This window comes from Myodes glareolus, chromosome 22, assembly GCF_982192425.1.
Source record: "Myodes glareolus chromosome 22, mMyoGla1.1, whole genome shotgun sequence".
Classification (NCBI taxonomy): Eukaryota; Metazoa; Chordata; class Mammalia; order Rodentia; family Cricetidae; genus Myodes; species Myodes glareolus.
Genome location: NC_142047.1, coordinates 36234887 through 36252621, shown reverse-complemented (window position 1 = coordinate 36252621; position 17735 = coordinate 36234887). Strand labels below are relative to the sequence as shown.

Here is a 17735-nt window from a genome sequence, read left to right as displayed (position 1 = left end):
TGAGATGGAGAAGGGAGGGCCCGTTTAGTCTGAGAACATCAGAGGAAGACATAAAATCTGGAATTTTTAATCTTGTTTGGGTTTACAATGAAGTTGGTGGACTGACTGCTAAAGCTCAGGAGGGTTGGAAGAGACCCCTGGAGGGCAGGCAAAACAGAGGTCTGAGTGGTAGACTGGCAGGAGGCACAGAGTCTGCCCTTCCCCAGCACCAGGCCCAGCACCCCCTGTGGCCCTAACCTTTAGAACAGAGCCCATGGAAGCAATGTGCAGCTGGAAAGAGGTTGCTGCCATCTGTGGGGTACTCTGGGGCTGCATGTATCCTGGACTGGTCCCGTCCTGAGTCTAAGAAAAGGTTCTAGGGCAAGGAAGGCAAGAGGCCCTGGGGCTAACACAGGTCCAGAGGCCTGGGCTGGGGCTATGCTGCTGAAGGAGGCCGAGCTTCAGGGAGAGTAACTGACCTGGCCTCAAAGTGTTAGGGTCAGGTCAGCCCCTCCCACGAAGCGAGACTGGATGCAGGTCACCTGAGGGAGCTGCGCTTGGAAGTGCCTGACAGCTGCCATGTTGATACCAGGACACATAGCCACATCCAACACTCGAAGTTGCTTGCATGCCTGCCCAATGGTATCCAGAGTTCTGTAAGAAGGCCACGGGATGAGTGCTTGAGCCGGTGTAGGATCCAAGTCCAGCCCATGCATTGTGGCCCATGTAAGGCTATCAAACACTCACTGCTCTGTGAGCTGACTGCAGCTGGACAGGTTGAGGTGTTGCAGCCTTGGCCAGAACCTGGCTGCCTGAGCCCATCCCTCATCACTGAGGTGGCTGCAGTGACTCAATGCCAAGCGCTCCAGGCTGGGACAGCCCCTAGCCACAGCCACCAAACCCGTGTCTGTGAGCGCTGGCAGCAGGCTCAATGATAACTGCCTCAGCTGAGGGAACTGGAGCACCTGCAAGGATAGGGACACAGGATGGCACTGGCACCCAGAGCCTGGGCCCTTCCTGGTTCCTTGCTCTACCAGAAACCAAAGAGAAAGGGACTCCAAGAACAAAATGGGTTGGCCCAATCCCCTGGCACCAGCCCCAATGTCCTCAGCTTATTCACACCTTGGCCAAACTGGCATCTGTCAGCTTACAGCAGGCTGTGAGATCCAACTCCTGCAGGGTCTGAAGCATGAGCAGGGAGGGGCCTTGTGGGTCAGGTTTAGGCTCTTGAGGGTCTGGGGCCTGATTTTCCACCTCTTGGTGTAGCTGTGGGAAGAAACTCCCACTTCTTAGGTTCTTCATAAGTTTTGCTAAAGATTCAGGAAGTGCAGAGGGCAGCTGAGACCAAGGTCACCTCACCCTCCCGGCTTCTAAGGATCTCATACCTGGGAACTTAGCCCAGGCTCCTCACTTGGCTCCTTCAGCCCCAAAAGCCCCCAGTCCTGGAGCTCCTTGCACCAAGCCAGGCGCAGGACTGACAGGTGAATAAGGTAGGTACAGATGGCCTGCACGGTCTGGTTAGTGAGGGCCACACAGGAGGACAAGTCTAGCACCTTGAGGCTTGGGCCCAATGCTGGGATCATGGAAAGCACTGAGGCATCCTAGGAGGAGGGCAAAAAAAAAAAAAAAAAAAAGAGCATCGTTGGGTTATGAGCAAGGGTCTGAATGAGCGCACCATGGTCCTGTGTTGGTTGTGAAAGTTTGGAGTGAACAGGGTGGGAGAACCAGAGGAGGCTACTGAAAGACACAAAGGCCATGACTATGTGTGGTACAAGGAAGGATGTAGATAGGTATTTCTAAGGCAGCTGCTATGCCTGTGCTGTCGAAAGAATGGGCTGAGACAACACTGATCACAGCCCACTGAACCAGGACAACTGAGCCAATCAGAGGTGCTTCCGACAGATTTTGAACCTGAAGCATTAGGGCTGCCACTACCACGAGAAGCTGGGGGTAGCAGGGCTAAAAGCAGAGCAGAAATCTGTGTAAATTCAGAGAGCTGGGTGGGCATGAGAACATGAGGCCTGGTAGAAAAGCTAAGAGACACTAGTGGCCAAGGAATTGTTAGGCAGAGTGCTTGCCATGAAATGAGGTTGAGATAGGTTTTAGGTTCGGAATGCTCTTGTCATAGTAATAGGTTAAAGGGCTAACAACGCACCAGCTGACATTTTTCAGACAGGAATGCCATCCAATTGGACAATGCTGAGTTCTATGAAGGACTTGACTTCAGCTAACAGTTAACCTTACAGCTCCCAAGTGATCCATCCCAAGGCCCTGCCTACTGAATATCTTCTTCAGTGCAATACAATATAAAACAACCCCCCCTTTTTTTGTCTTTTTTTTCCAGATAGGATTTCTCTGTGTGTCCCTGGCTATCCTGGAATTCACTTTATAGACTAGGCTGGCCTCTAACTCAGAGACCCGCCTGCCTTTGCCTCCCTCCCGAGTGCTGGGATTAAAGGCGTGCCCCACCATCTCTGTCACATTTTCTCTATCACTCCTTTTCTCTCGACTTCCTCCCTCTAGAACTCACATACAGTGTGAGATCACTTCATCAAACAGGCCAGAGAGGGCAGTAAAGTCTTGTTCTGCCATATTATCTAAGTTGTTCTCTTCTAGACCACATCCTAAATGTATTTCTAACTATTCTCCTGGGACACAAACCCTGGTTAGCCTGTCCCTGAGGCCATAGGCCCAGCTCTCCCAGGTCCCCTGGACAGGAAGGGAAGGAAAGTAACTCACCTTCAGTGAAGAGCAGTAAGCCAGCCTGAGGGAAGTCAGTGCCGGTGGAGCTCTGCGAACTGAGCCTAAGACCTGCGCCAGTTCCCGCCCACTCACCAGACAGCACTCAGCCATGTCCAGGCTCTGCAGTTCGTGCAGGGCTCCCAGGGCTGTACAACCTGCATCGGTCAGTCGCTGCAGTTTCCTCAGACTCAAGTGCCGCAGGTGTTGCAGGCCTCGACTCACAGCCAAGAGTGCCCCGTCAGTCAGTTCTGAGCAACCACTGAGGTCCAGGGAAGTAAGGCCGGGCTGCTGGCGGCAAAGGGTGGCCACCGCCTCTGAGGAGAGGTCTCTACAGCTGTGCAAGCTCAGCTCCTCCAGCTGCAGTCCAGTCACTTGGCCCAGGGCTTGTAGGGCCTCAGGTGGCAAGCCAGTACCACTGAGGTCTAGGGCACGCAGCCTACCAGCTCTCTCTTTGACAAACTGAAGCAGGTTGTGAAAGGAAAGCTGGGAGGGAGAAGACGCCTGGGGGCTAATGGAGCCCCAGGTTGGGCCTAACTCAAAGGTAAGATGGCAATAGGCCAAGGAGAGGCGCTCCAGGCTGGGGAAACAACCGCTGAGATGGTTGAAGCTAAGGTCAGTCAGGTTACGCAGGCCAGCCAGGTTAAGATCACGAAGGCCACTCAATGCCTTTCGAACACACTGTGCTGTCTCAGGCTGAGCCAGCAGAGTGCCTGACGTGAAGAGACTGTTGCAGCCACTGAGGTCAAGGGTGCGCAGGACCGGGCATCCCAGGATCAAGGCCAAGAAGGATGCCTCTGTGGGGCTGCCCCCTCCCAGGCATAAGCTCTCCAGGTGTGGGCCTAAGTGGTAAGCAACAGACTGCAGTACCTGGTGCGAAGCTGGTGAGCCATCCAGGTTGGTCAAGCTGATGCATGAAATGCCCCTGAGGCCCAAGCTCTTGATTGCTGAGAGTGAGGCAGAGGACACAGGAATGTTGTACCGCACATTTGTCTATAGGGTAGCAGCAGGCCTGAGGTTAGAGTTCTCAGAGGCTGAAGACAGTCAAGAAAGGCCCTTCTACAGTGAGCACCCATCCCTGGTGTGTGTGTCATGTCATGTGTAGCTGAGAAGGGTGTAGGCAGAAAGTGGGAGCTGGGAAGAGAAACAGAGTGGGAAGCAGGAAGACAAATCATGCTGAGATCTGGAAGGAAATGACTATTGGGCCAGCAGGAAGGTGAATGAAGAACAATGCTAGATGCCCACAGAGGGGCAAGGATCGAGTGGGGAGTTAGCAAACTGAGCACAGGAGGGTTATGACCTATAGGACACCCGATGATGCCTTTGTGGAGTGGGAGGACAGAGAATGCTAGATCACCATCTGTTTTGTTGTTGTTGTTGTTGTTTTTCAAGACAGGGTTTCTCTGTAGCTTTGGAGCCTTCCCGGAACTCGCTCTGTAGACCATGTTGGCCTCGAACTCACAGAGATCCGCCTGCCTCTGCCCCCCGAGTGCTGGCACTAACGGCGTGCGCCACCACTGCCCGGTTGCAGAGACAGATCTTAAGATCTGCAGACCCAGTCGGGATTCTCGGGACTAGCTAAGCAGTTAGCTGCCCGGCTTCCTAGAGAAGATATAAACAGCACTGCAAGGACTGGAAGGAAGGAGTGAAGCAGGTGTCACTCAGCTTCTTGTGATCCAGGTACCCAAGGTCTGGAATAAACACCAAGGTCTAGTCCCCTGGGGGCCTGAGTGCCTCAGCACACAAATATTGGCAAAAACGGTTATGTGAGCAGAGGTGTGTGCACATACATGTACATGCATGTGTATTCTAACATGTTTGGCTGCCTGCAACACCTGTATCACATCTCTGCAGGAGGCAGGAGCTAATATAAATACCAGAGAAGCCAAGGAACTTAAGCTGGACTTGCTTGGCAGAAAAAGAGCAGTTCATGGTTGGAGTAGGGGTGCAACCCAGGAGTCAAGCTCAGGTTTAAGATGTAGCAATACAGCCAGGCGGTGGTGGCACAAACCTTTAATCCCAGCACTGAGAGAGGCAGAGGCAGGCGGATCTCTGTGAGTTCGAGGCCAGCCTGGTCTATAGAGGGAGTTCCAGGACAGGCTGAGATACACAGAGAAACTCTGTCTTTGGGAAAAAAAGAATGTGGCAATATGATGGCTTTGGCAGCATATTGGGAAAACCCAACTAAGGGAAATATTTTCATAGAACTTTCCCTGTTCTCATGCCAAAAAGAGTTAAAGGAGAAACCAATACAATCTGTATAGACTAGATCTGTAGCTGGAAAGAGGACACCTGGACTTCTAACATCCTATCCACTAGATCAGGAATGCAGCTTGGGGCTTATCTAGCATGTGTGAAGCCGATTTAGATCTTCAGAAAACATCCACCTAGTCCTTTCCCTACCTGTTGCCTAGGTAGCAGGAGCGTGGTTCTTTAAGAAGCCTTTAGCTTTATCATCAACAGGGCTCTGACACAGGAAAGCTAGTAAGCTCTGGAAAACAGCTTTGTCAGCAACAACAAAAATACCACTTTCCTCTGTCTGACTCCCTCAGAATGGCACCGACAGGACACGAAAAAGGCAGCACCGACACAGGCAGTCCTGCAAACTCTTAGCAGCACCATCCTCCAAGCCAGCATACAACCAACCTGTCCCTATGCACAGGGGAACAGACTGGCTTCTTCCTCAGCAGAAGCGGCCCCCATGACTGTCGTGGTGGGAAGGATAGGTAAGAAGCAAGAACTGGGGAGCTGAGAATGTAGCTCAATTGGTAGAATAGTTGGTTGTCTAGCACAAAGCTCTGGGTTCAACACATAGCATTCAGGAGCCAGTGTTTGAGGGGTAGAATCAGGAAGACTAGAAGTTCGAGGTCATTTTTTGCTTGAGACCAGGCTACATGAAACCCTGTCTCAAAGAAAAGGAGCAGATAGGGACCACCTCATGTTCTCTCTCACAGGAATCCCTGTGATCCCTTTCCTGAGCCTGCTTCGAGACTGTGGTTGTTCCCTGCTCCCCGCAACAGGAGGTTCCTTCAGATCCCTTTGCTATAGGGTAGTGGAGACTACTGAGGGTCTGTCTGGGATTTAAGGACAGCTGGGGGATGATCCCAGTGTGAAGGGCTGGGAAAAGAAAAGTGAAAGCAGCCCCCAGCCACTGAGAAGCCCTGTGCACCATGTGGATCCGTCTGAATAAACTGGAGCTGGAGCAGCTCAGTTGCCCAGGCAGCGCCCGCCCCCACCACTCATGTAGCTTAGGAGCCTAAGAGCCACAGAGCCTCTGTGCTAACAGCTACAAGCACAAAGGAGCTTAGCTTCCTTCCCTTTCTGGGAGCTTGAGCAGCCAGGAATGTTCTATTTCCCACCACCTCTCTGTGAACAAGGTAGACAAACAGCTGAGAGAATGCGCTGGCAATCACCCTAGGGTGCAGTCCACAGTTGGCAGCCACAAGACAAACAGGCAGGGTCTGGCCCAGAGACTTTCCAGTTACTGGGGCAGAGACTTGAGACCATACCTAGTCCCTGCTATTTGTTTATCTGAGACAAGGTCTCCTGTAACTCAGGCTGTCTCTGAAGCTGCTGTGTGGCAGGAGATCACCTTGAACTTCTGATTAGCTTCCACCCCCCAAGTGCTTGGATTACAGGCCTGCATCACTACTATTAGTTTTATGTAATACTAGGAATCAAGCCCAGGGCTGAGTGTAGGCTAGGCAAGTACTCAACTAATTGAGTCACATCCCCAGTGACCCCTGACCATTGATAGCCATGCCAGGTAGCCTTGAGCCCTTTACACAATGGTCAACCTGTTCCTGAGGTTAGCTGGATGTAACTCAAGGCCAAAGGGCAGCCTTTGAAAAAAAAATTAATGTAAAAAAAGAATGCTTACTCCTTTGAGGGGCAGGTGCAAGGAGGGCTCCTAGGTTCTGGACTTTGGCCTTTTTCAGGCCCTAAGAAACTGCTTTTGGAGGCTTGAGGGAGGACTGGAAGGTACCTGCTCCAGCTTCAGCCACGCCACCCACAGATGGCCAAGGAAGCCCTTGGTCTCCTTTCCCCGTGTTGGCATTTTATGAGCAGCTGCTGCCACTCTAGTACCCACTTCTAAAAACGACAAGTGTGCCTTGACTGTGGGAGATCAGTACCTAGTACAGCCTCACAGCCAGACAGCAGGCTTGTGCACACGTTTGGAGAGCCATCTAAGAGAGAACTGCTTCCCTCTGCTTAGTACAGGGATCCAAAAGCTAAGGTACTCGTTTTCCTTTCCAAAAACTGCAGTGAAATACAACTCTGGTGCTCAGCGGTACTGCTCTCTGGAGACAGTTAAATAGTATGGACAGAAAAAAAGCCATGGGAAGAATCAGAACTGCTCCACAGTGACCAATTCAATGGTCGCCACCCAGGACTTCCAGGGTACCAGGCAGAACTTGGGAGCATGTGGGGGCATTGCCTTTTCAAACTCCATTATTTGGGATACACTAGGATTACGTGGACAAAATGGGGAGGACAAGAAAAATTTGAAGTCACATTATCTAGGTATCCTAGCCTGGCTTGGAAGACTTAGTTCCAGCTTTGCCTTAGTTGACTTATCTTCCAGAGTATCAGCGGCTGGTGACGCTGCCTCCTGCACCATCTGCCTACCTCTGAGCCCTAGAGGACAGGCTCTGCAGACTACTCTCTGGGGTATAACAGTGGTGAAGTAGGGACAGAACCCTAGATGTCTGTGCACCCATAGCTTTGCCTTCCAAGACTCTCAGTCTAAAGGGGTCTTTGTCAGTGTGATCAGGAGCTCCCACTTAGCTGCGGCAGTGCCAGCTCCACAACAGTGGCCTCTAAGATCTCAGCCACAGATCCGCGCCCCCTCTTCCTTCCCTCCTCGCTCTTCTCATCCCATCTCACCTATACTCAGGAGCCTGACCATCCCTCCATCCTCTTCTTGGTGGTCTCTAGAGACTGCTCTCTCCTCAAGGTTTGTAGTCTTCCTCCCTCATGCTGCTGTGCCCACTCTTCTTGCCCAGGCAGATAACAAAACCAGTTGCCTACTTGCAGTCTGTGCTGGGGATAACAGCACACTGCTGAAGAAGCCATGGCGGCCTGCCCTACACCATATCCTCCCTGTCTCGCTTCTCTGCTCCTCTGCTCCTAGCCTTCTTAGAAATGGCCTGTCATATTTTTTTTTTTTTGGTACACACCTTTAATACCAGCACTTGAGAGCAGAGACAGGCAGATCTCTGTGAGTTGGGAGTTTGAGGCCAGCCTGGTCTACAGAGTGAGTTCCAGGACAGCCAGGGCTGTTGTTACACAAAAGAAACCATCTTGGGAAAAAAAAAAAAAAAGAAATGACCTGTCCTGCTTCAGGACAACCGAAGACATCAAGTGGGAAGTACTTTCCTGTTTGCTAACAGGCTCTCAGTAGAACCCTACCCCTGACTCCTAGCCTTTTGATTCAGATAGTCCTTTCTTCTGGCTTACGGAGCTGTCCCTACCTCATCTCATGGGAATCCAGCTCTTTTTGTCTTTCTATTGGTCCTTCCATTTTGGGGAAAAGGGTCTGGCTATGCAGTTCAATTCAGCTTTGAATCCATTATGTAACCCAAGATGGTCTTGTGATCACAGCAATCCTCCTGCCTCAGTCTCCAGAGTGCTACAGTGCTTTTTTCTCTCTCTCCTTTTTCTCTTTCCAGTTTTCCCCTGGGAAGTATGAGGAAACACTGTCAGGCCACTCAGTTACCTTTGACCTCATCTGTTTACTCCTTCCTGCCAGAATCACTCAGACCTGGTCACAGCTCCCCTCCAGCAAGTCCCTACCACGTGGGGCTTCTCTTTAGCCTCTCACAGCTTCCTCTTTACCATGCTGCCTGCTAGGGAAGGGCGTCAGCCATCAACCTTGTCTTATTTCCAATGTGCCCCTGGCTCTCCTCTTGCCTTTTAGCCTAGTTTTCACTGGTCTCTCTGGAGTCATTGAAAGACAAACCCAGATCACACACAAGTAGTTTCTCCCTGCCTTCTCTGCCTAACAACACATATACATGCACAGCCTTTGTCCTCTTCCCTGCGCTGTGACACACTGGACCATCCTATGGGGCAATACAGCTTCCCTTTCCTTTCTTTGGTAGATGGACATGTGGTGTATGGGTGTGGGGTAAGGCTGCATGTGGAAGCCAGAGGAGGACATTAGGTGTCCTGCCCTATCCCTCTTTGCCTTATTGCCCTGAGACAGGGTCTCTCACTGAACCTAGAGTTGGTCTAGCAGCCAGCAAGCCCCATCGATTCTCCTGTATGCACTGGGGCTGCAGGAGAGGGCTGTGTAGGGGCACTCTTACCCACTCTCCTGAGTCATCTCTCCAGGCCTATATTCTTCTCTTTTTGTTTTATGAAACAGAATCTTGCCCAGGTAGAACTCTAACTTGCAATTTTTCTACTTCAGTTTACCAAGGGCTGAGATTACAGACATGTGCCACCATGCCCGGCCCCAGCTCCTTTCTGATCCATATTATTTTCCTCAACCAGACACTGGAGATCAACTGCTTCATGGACCTCTCTAGAAACCCTGATGCAAGATGTCCAGTTCTGAACCCACATCTACCCCCGCATCTGCTTGGCTCCTAAACCCTGACCACCCTTGTTCCAGCCACCCTCACTCTCACCCACAGTGCCCCTTGAGATACTGAGAGGTATCCCAGCCGGGCGTGGTAATGCACCTTGAACTCCTGACCTTCCTGTCTCTCCCTTCCAGTGCTGGGACTGCAGGCTTGAGCCACCACATTCAACAGGATAGAATACATTATGAGCACTGTTTGTTCTTTACTCTGCCCGTCTCTATGGCATTTCACATCATTACTCATCCACGTGGCGTTTAAAATGCTCTTTAGTCCTGGTCTGCTGTTCTTCTGTCCATTACACTTCTCCCTGGGGTCGAGTTACTCAGATGGGGCTTTACTTCCATCCATTTTTTTTCTCCAGTTCTGGGGATCAAACCCAGGGCATTATACATTCTGGTCAAGTTCTCTACCACTGAGCTACACTCCTGCACTACTCATTCCCTAGTTACCAGAGCCTATATTTATTACCCATACCCTTCTCTTGAATTTCTCACATAGATATTCATTGATCAACTGAGTCTTGCCATCTGGCTAGCTTACACTCTAAATTTTTCAACAAGTCCAAAATGAAATTCCTTCACACATTAAAATTCATGACAGCAGATCAACAATCCAGCAACAGGCTCTACTTACACACCTACACTTGATATGTACCAGAGGAGGTTTATAACTTGACAGCGACGATTAGATGGGAATGATGTAGGAGCCATTTGAAAACCAAACAGATCAGCTTCATACTTTATCATACAAATTAAAATAAGTTTCATGAATAAAACACAGTTCTCACCAATAAAAGGTAAAGCCAATCCAGGTGTGCTGGCTCATGTCTGTAATCTAAGCCTCAGAAGGCTGAGGCTGGTGGTTCATAGCTAACCTGCACTACACTGTAAGACCCTATCCAAAGAAACTAAACTTAAAAAAAAGAAAAGAAAACAAAACAAAACATTAAAACCATAACAGAAATAATTTATTTTTGTTGAGCCAATCAGTACTCTAGAATAAAAATATGAGCATGCATTGATGAAATCTCTGGCAGGCAAGGGATCTTTAAAAAACCATGGAAGAAAAAGAAAATAATCAACAACATAGAAGTTTAATTTCTATATCTCATAAATAAAACAGTTATCTACAAATAAAATGAAAGAGCAAACATATCAGAAATATATTTTGACAAATATATAAAGAATTAATCTTTACATAAAAAGTTCATAAAAATGGGCAAGTAACCCTACCAGTTAAGTACATAAAGAACAAAATTGCTGATAAGGAAAAGGAAAAAAATTAATCTCACCGATAATTAAATCAAAATCAACACAAGACCGTCTGGGCCACCTCCCACACTCAGCCTCACCCGCTTGAACACAACAGTAACTGGAGAAAGCCTGATCTCTGCTACCTGCACATCTGCCCCCTGCAATCTGCCCACGGTCTAGTCTCCTACCACACCCCACATAAAACTCAATCTAGTTATTTGGAATTTGTGTGACTGTTTTCAGAACTTCCACACCTTGATGCCAGTTCTAGAAGACCAACATGTATTGTCCTCCTGCTCTCGCAAGCCTTTCCTGATACAGCTGGATGATCTCATTGGGGTGCCCTTATCTGTGTTTCACCTTTTCATTGAGTGCTATGGTACTGAACAAACAGTACCACAATCATTTATGCTATCTTTTTCCTTCATTGGACAATATGCTCCTTAGGGAGACTAGGTTTTATTCACCTATACACCCCAAGCTCTGTACCCCAAGACTAGTATGTATTAATGTATGAGTATATGTGGATGGATGGATAGATGATACAGAAGCAGGGCCACAAGCAAGTTGAAGTGAGGGACAATTCAGAATGAGCCAAGTGAGGTGGGTACCTTACCTCCCGAAGGGCATTCTGGGCTGCACAGTACCAAGCCCGACTCACGAGGGAGGCCTCTTTCTGATCTGACAGAGGTAGGAAGCTCAGGATATATGTGAGCATCTGGGGGGAAAAGACAAGGTACTTGAGGGCTGTTAGAACTGGAAGGCCTCTAGAACCCAAATACATCAGAGCACTAGCTTTTAGTCCAGCTTGGATCCAAAGCTTCAGGAGATGTTGACTTCCCTTCTCCAGCCTCCAGGAAGATCTCATGAGAATGAACCTAGCGTGAGCCACTTCCAAGTTCAGGTTTGTGCCAAGTAAGAAGAGTAAGAATTCATGCCCGGTTTGGTAGAAACAGACTGGGCACTGGGGGCCAGACAAACCTAGTGCAAGTTTCCACTTGGCTAGCCTTGAGCCTTGTTTTTGTCTGTGAAATGGCAAATGCGCTGAGATTTAAATAGGTTCTTGTGAGAAGTTACAAAACACAGCATTTTCCATAGATATAGAACATTAGTCTAATCCTGCTCCTTTTTTCTTCATTTAGACAGGGTTTCACTATGTATCCTAGGCTGTCCTGGAACTCACTATGTAGCCAGACTGGCTTATACCTGGCACAGCCTTCTCCTGTCTTAGTAGACTTATATCCCATGTGACAGAAGTGTAGTGTGAGCCATGGTGCATGGCCTTGGGACCCCTATTCTTCCCTCATCTTCTCTATTATCAGCTTATTTTCTCAGCTAGCTGTTAAGGTAGACAATACTGCAAGTTTGGGAGACTCCACTCCTCCCTCCAACTATGCTCTGTGAGTCTGTAAGTGGTAAGGTTGGTGGCTCTAGCTGGGGCTGAGGAAGGGGTCACTCGGGAGGCAGGAACAACCTTCTATTAACTGTCCTTTTCTCTTAGAAACTTTCCTCCTCAAGGACTACGACAATGTTTGCTAAGCCTTTACCATGCTAGCTGCCCTATTTCTGGATTCTCCACATGACTCCCAAGGTTCAGTTTTTTGATTTTCTGTTTACTTGTACAAGAGCAGTCAACTATTTAATGGTTTACGTTGTCAGGTTAACCAAGCATTGGTCTCGTACCAATTGTCTACAGGGTCCAACACTCAAAGAGTTCTCAACCTTAATCTCAACCCAAATTGTTATTTTTTGCCCTTGGTCCAACTTTACTCTTTATTGCAGCCTAGACTCCCAATCTGAGGCCCCTAGTGACACCTGGACTCATGGTCTTCCATTCTTTACTTTTAAAACTGAAGTTTCAGACCAGGCTAACCCAGATTCATCAAATCCTAGCTCCACTACTTTCTGCTGAGTAACTCCAAAGGACACGACTTCTCTGAGCTTCAGTTTCTATATGTATGAAATGAAGACATTTAAAAATAATCTAGATCAGTCTTATAGGGACTAGATGGTCCATAAGTGTTTGCCAGACAGCTGCTACTAACACTTCAACTTTAGCAACTCCACCATCTTAATAGCTCCAAAAGTTATCCCCCTAGACCTAGCTTCCTTGTACAGCCTCCTCGTTTCTACATCCATTCTTGTTAACCCATTCTATACAGTCACAGAGTTAATTTTCCAAAAGCTTGTTTCCACTTTCACTACCCCTTCTGGGTTTCCCAATAATCTCAGAACAAAATCTCCGCTCCTGGTTCAACACTGCCAGACCTCCATGCCGGGATGGGTCTGCTGGTCCCAGAACATCCCCAGTCCATCCTCCCTACCAATAGAGCAAGTCTATTTTCTTTTCCTTATGTGAGGTTCTTTCTGGGAAGTCCTTCCGAAGTGACTTCACTAGCCCACTTTTCAGAGGCTAAGTGTATAGGCAGTACTCCGCCAGTATTTACTGGGTTAAAGATGAGAGTCCTTTACCTCTGCTTTCACCAAAGGTTTGCTCAGGGAAGGGATGGGAGATGAAGCAGATTATTTTTGCGAGGAGAATGACTAGGACCAGAGAGGAGAGGCATGAGGAAGAGTGTTGACCAAGTCCCCATCCTTAGGGGGCTAGGAGGGAAAACTGGGCTACCAGAGTGGCTGACCTATCTTCTGGGAAGATCAACCCTGGGAGCAAAGAGCAAAGGAAATGTGTCTTCAAGGGGAGGGTCATAATCCATTAAGCTGAGTAAGGAGTAACCTCTCTGGTATTAAAGGAGGTAAGGGTGGAGTGGGCACCCCACGAGCCCACCCCAAGGGACTACTACTGGTCACCCATGGGATATACAGGGATGAATGGATAACCTCTAGGGCCAAAAGGGAATAGGATGTCATTGCAGGCCCTACTCCTGCTAAGGAGAGGGCACATTCTAGGACTCATGGAAAAGTGACCTGACTTTCTTGGGTAATGGGAGGGGGCTGTCAATCCCCAGGGCAAAAGGGATAGAGAAGCCATTTCTAAAAAGGCACAAGGCACAAAGCCTGTACCTGCATCTTCTTGCCAATGAGAGCAGAGCAGTCTTGCCCCTAGCTAACGGAACAAACATCCCATGAAGTGAAAAATACAGGGGCAGCCATCACTAGGGGTCTAGGACGAGGAACAGGCATGTCTTAGATTAACGACCTCGGCGACTGTCCCCAGAATAGATGGGGAGGGTGCAGTCTATTTCCAACTGCGAGGACGATGGGGGAGGGGCAGAGGAAATGGAGCGACCATTCCAAGGGACCAACGGGGATAAGATTGATTACCCTTCAGGGATGGTGGAGCGGACATCTTCTAGAACTGAGGGGGAGGGGACGGCCATCTCAAGGAAAGGAGATGGGTAGAGTGTCCCCTGAGGTGACAGAGCAGCCATCTTCTGAGGTCAGTGGGGAAGGAGAGGATGGTATCCCAACCGAAGGGGTCGAAGTGGCCCCAAAGCGGGCTGTTACCCAGAGTTTGCAGGTCCTGGCATCCGCCGGGCGGCTCGTTTCCGCCTGGCGGGAGGTGCCGGGCGAGCTGTCAGACAGCCCTTCCCCAGAGCTCCGGACCCCGAAGGCGGGGCCTGTCCCCGACCCAGGCCTGAGGACCGCTTCCTCTCACCTCCAGGGGCAGCGAGTCCGCCATCGCATCTCTGCCGTCTCCGCCCCCGCGCACGGCTTTCTGGGAAGTGTAGTCCCCTTGCTTCTGGGGCGGGGCCTGAGAAGGAAATGGAATCCACTTCCGTCCAGAATCCTGACGACGTCGGTCTGTACCGGAAGTGCATGGGCTGCCGATGTCGTGTCTACTGACTGCTGTTCCAGATACTCGCCCTTGTTTCCGAGGCTGGGTATTTGCATCGCACCATGGCGGTAAGGACGGTGGGTAGGGCGGGGTCCACACCGGCAAAGCATTCCCGGTGTTGGGAAAGTGAAAACAGTAAGGACATGAAGGCATAAGGCACTGGGCCAGAGGGGCGGTCATCCAGTGGACTGTACTAGAACCGAGTGGGTTGCGGGGAGAGTAGCAGCGCAGTAATATACCAGAACTAGTATTTGTGTTGGACGCGGCGGGGCGGGGTGGGGGGGAGAGGCGCAGTTGTCAATTCCAGATTTGAGCTACTCCCCCAGAGGTTAGAGAGGGACGCCATCAAGTTCCTCTGGAGTTCCCCCGGAGAGGTCCTCAGCCCATATCCGAACCTTACCAGGAGAGCCAAAGAAGATATTAACGTACTTTGGATTGTTTGAGGGAGAACATTAGGCGATCATAGCTGGGGGTAAAGATGGTGTCTTCACTGTAGAGGGAGGATGGACTAGAAGAGTGGTAGGCATCTCAGGGACTGAGGCAAAAAAACAAAACAAAACAAAAAACCCTCTGACAGCATCTCATCCTCCCTCTGCAGCCCAAAGGCAAAGTGGGTACAAGAGGGAAGAAGCAGATATTTGAAGAGAATAAAGAAACTCTGAAGTTTTATCTGAGGATCATACTGGGAGCCAATGTAAGTTGCCTGCCTCGTGTTTTCCACACCCTTAGACCTGTCTGAATAGGAGTGCTGGTAAGTGACAGTCGAGGATGGAAACTTGAAGTTTGCTTTGGTCTACATAGAAACCTCATCTCAAAAAAAAAAGGGGGGGGGGATGAGAAGCCGGCCATAGTGGTATGTAACTGTACTTCTAGCTACTAGGAAGACTGAGGCCAACAAAGCAAGACTCAAGTCTCCAGGAAAGAGAAGTGAGAACAGAAAGTGCAGCTCAGCGGCTGAGCCCTTGCCTAGGTTTGATCACCAGCACTGCACACGCACACATGCACACACACATACACCCACCAAGTATCCAGGGGCTGAGTGGTTAAGGGCATTTGGTGCTCTTGCAGGGGATCTGGGTTCCATTCCTGGCACCCTACCCAACTACACGGTAGTTCACAACCATCTGCTCCAGGAGATCCGGTGCCCTCTTCTGACCTCTATGGTACCAGGCACAATTGTGGACACGTGGTGCACACACATACACACAGGCAAAACACTCAAGCATAAAATATATCTTAAAACATTTTTTAAAAAGCAGCCAAGTGCCGGCAGGTGGTGACACACTGACCTTTCATCCCAGCACTCCGGAAGCAGAGGCAGGCGGATCTCTGTGAGTTTTGAGGCCTGGTTTACAGTTTACAGAGCAAGTTCCACAACAGTCAAGGCTGTTACACAGAGAAATCCTGCCTTGAAATACCAAAAAGGAAGAAAGGAAAGGAAGGAAAGGAAGGAAGGAAGAAGAAAAGTGCTGGGCACAGATGAAGTATGAATTAGAACATAAAGAAATGAAGCAGTGAGTCCAGTTGGGTTTGACTGTCCTCACTCTGTACTAAGGTGTCTTTTCCTGGACTATCATGGGTATAAGAATTGCCCGACTCAGAAAGCAGAGCCCCTTTACCACTTGGTCAGCGTTTAGGAAAGCCCATAATTTGGGGGCAGCTTTCAACCCCACCTCCTGTGTTTGCTTGCAGGCCATATACTGCCTCGTGACCTTGGTTTTCTTCTATTCATCTGCCTCATTTTGGGCCTGGGTAAGCATCCCTGTTGTGGGGTATTTGCTCACACTGTGAACCCTGAGTTTGCTTTGGCATTAATTAAATTAAATTGACTGTGGGTCAGGAGGCTGTTAGCAACTAGTTGACAAAAAAGGTCATCATAGAACATCAGAGGGCATCTGGGAGAGATAGACATACCAGGAGGAGTAGGGACAGATTTGGAGTGGTGTGGCTTTTTTTGTTTGGTGGAGCTGAGGGAGGCTCTTTGGGAGAGGTTAGTTAGCTGCTACTCAGCCTTTCTGAGCTAGCAGGTTTTCACCACAGCCTTTGAGTCTCAAGTCTTATTTATAATTAGAATGAGACTGGGCAGTGGCAACACACACCTTTAATCCAAGCACTCCGGAGGCAGAGGCAGGCAGATCTTTGTGAGTTCGAGGCCAGCCTGGTCTACAAGAGCTAGTTCCAGGACAGGCTACAAACCTACAGAAAAACCCTGTCTCGAAAAACCAAAAAAAAAAACAAAAAAAAGATAGAAAATTAGTTAAAGCTGCCTTTAGTGGCAGCAGCTCTGGAATTCTGCAGGAACAGAATTCCCACCAGGCTATGGCCTGGCCAGGGAAGCAGGCCAGTAACTGTGGCGACCCAATTGCTCACTGTAATAGTAGTAAATTAAGGTGCACCCACTGTGCCAGAGTTAAAACATACCCCCATACTGGAAAGTAAACGAGTGCCCAGGGTCAGTGCCTAGCCTTTGGTACTTCTTCTTGTTTTGCAGATGGCCCTGGGGTTTAGTTTGGCAGTATATGGGGCCAGTTACCATTCTATGAGTTCAATGGCTCGGGCAGCCTTCTCTGAGGATGGGTCCTTGATGGATGGCGGCATGGACCTCAACATGGAGCAGGGCATGGCAGAGTGAGTGTCCCCCATCGCCAGCCCAGGTGAGCGGCCCCAGGGCTGGGGCGCTGGGGCCCACACAGCCCAAGACTCACAACTACTTTGAACTTGAACAGTATGGAAGGGGCAGAACTAGGGCCAGTCTACTATCCTTGGCAGCCTTCCTTCTGTCCACAGGCACCTTAAAGATGTGATCCTGCTGACAGCCATTGTTCAGGTGCTCAGCTGCTTCTCCCTCTACGTCTGGTCCTTCTGGCTTCTGGTACGTGCATGGGCTGGAGGGCTGGGTCGCTAAAGAAAGCTTAGTTTGCCCCCCACCACCACCATTCTTTCATTCGTTGCTAGTCTTTGCAACTGGCTTCAAGTTACCTTTTGTGTCTTAGGCTCCCGGCCGGGCCCTTTACCTCTTGTGGGTAAATGTGCTGGGCCCCTGGTTCACAGCAGACAGCGGAGCCCCAGCACCAGAGCACAATGAGAAACGACAACGCCGACAGGAGCGGCGGCAGATGAAGCGGTTATAGCCATCATTACTGTGGCCACAGACTGCTAGGCACTGGTTGGTTCTATCAGGCTGCATGGCCCCATGCCTGGAGCAATGAAAGGCCAAAAGCAGCCTGAATTATGAAATATAGGATAACTAAATAAATTGTTTAGAATGTGGCTAATGGTTGTGTGGATGATAATGTACAAAGTAGGAAAAATTAGTCCTATATTACTTCTTTCTTGGCTCAGCTAGGCAGAGACCTTCGAAGAGGAAAAAGGCTCTTG

General features: G+C 49.6%; 2 protein-coding genes across 5 annotated transcripts; one reads left to right on the top strand and one right to left on the bottom strand.

Moving 5' to 3' along the window:
• Nucleotides 1-51: 51 nt before the first annotated feature.
• LOC125402407 (uncharacterized) lies at nt 52-14275 on the bottom strand. Of its 4 annotated transcripts, XM_085681683.2 has the most exons (8): nt 14178-14273; nt 11178-11279; nt 3589-3711; nt 2719-3006; nt 1365-1580; nt 1102-1245; nt 727-944; nt 52-633 (listed from the first exon to the last, which is right to left on the bottom strand). In XM_085681683.2, exons 1-8 carry the CDS (start codon nt 14199-14201, stop codon nt 465-467), a joined length of 1284 nt encoding a protein of 427 aa, XP_085537809.1. In that variant the 5' UTR covers nt 14202-14273; the 3' UTR covers nt 52-464. The 4 variants fall into 4 exon arrangements, with proteins under 4 accessions (XP_085537809.1, XP_048293092.1, XP_048293091.2 ...); XM_048437135.3 differs by having other exon boundaries at nt 2719-3711; nt 14178-14275; XM_048437134.3 differs by having other exon boundaries at nt 2815-3711; nt 14178-14275.
• Nucleotides 14276-14281: 6 nt separating this feature from the next.
• On the top strand, nt 14282-17627 carry Tmem208 (transmembrane protein 208). Its single transcript, XM_048437140.2, has 6 exons — nt 14282-14425; nt 14956-15051; nt 16050-16109; nt 16849-16985; nt 17145-17229; nt 17351-17627. The coding sequence occupies exons 1-6, from the start codon at nt 14420-14422 to the stop codon at nt 17486-17488; spliced, it is 522 nt and encodes a 173-aa protein (XP_048293097.1). The 5' UTR covers nt 14282-14419; the 3' UTR covers nt 17489-17627.
• Nucleotides 17628-17735: the final 108 nt, after the last annotated feature.

What these genes read in the sequence shown, in the direction of transcription:
- Tmem208 (XM_048437140.2), top strand. An exon ending in GGATCATACTGGGAGCCAAT is followed by an intron (nt 15,052 to 16,049) that starts GTAAGTTGCCTG and finishes GTTTGCTTGCAG; the next exon opens with GCCATATACTGCCTCGTGAC. An exon ending in ATGGAGCAGGGCATGGCAGA is followed by an intron (nt 16,986 to 17,144) that starts GTGAGTGTCCCC and finishes TTCTGTCCACAG; the next exon opens with GCACCTTAAAGATGTGATCC.
- LOC125402407 (XM_048437135.3), bottom strand. Translation starts at nt 14,201, where the DNA reads ATGGCGGACTCGCTGCCCCTGGAG. An exon ending in CTTACTGCTCTTCACTGAAG is followed by an intron (nt 1,581 to 2,718) that starts GTGAGTTACTTT and finishes CCCTCCTCCTAG; the next exon opens with GATGCCTCAGTGCTTTCCAT. An exon ending in CAGATGCCAGTTTGGCCAAG is followed by an intron (nt 945 to 1,101) that starts GTGTGAATAAGC and finishes CTATCCTTGCAG; the next exon opens with GTGCTCCAGTTCCCTCAGCT.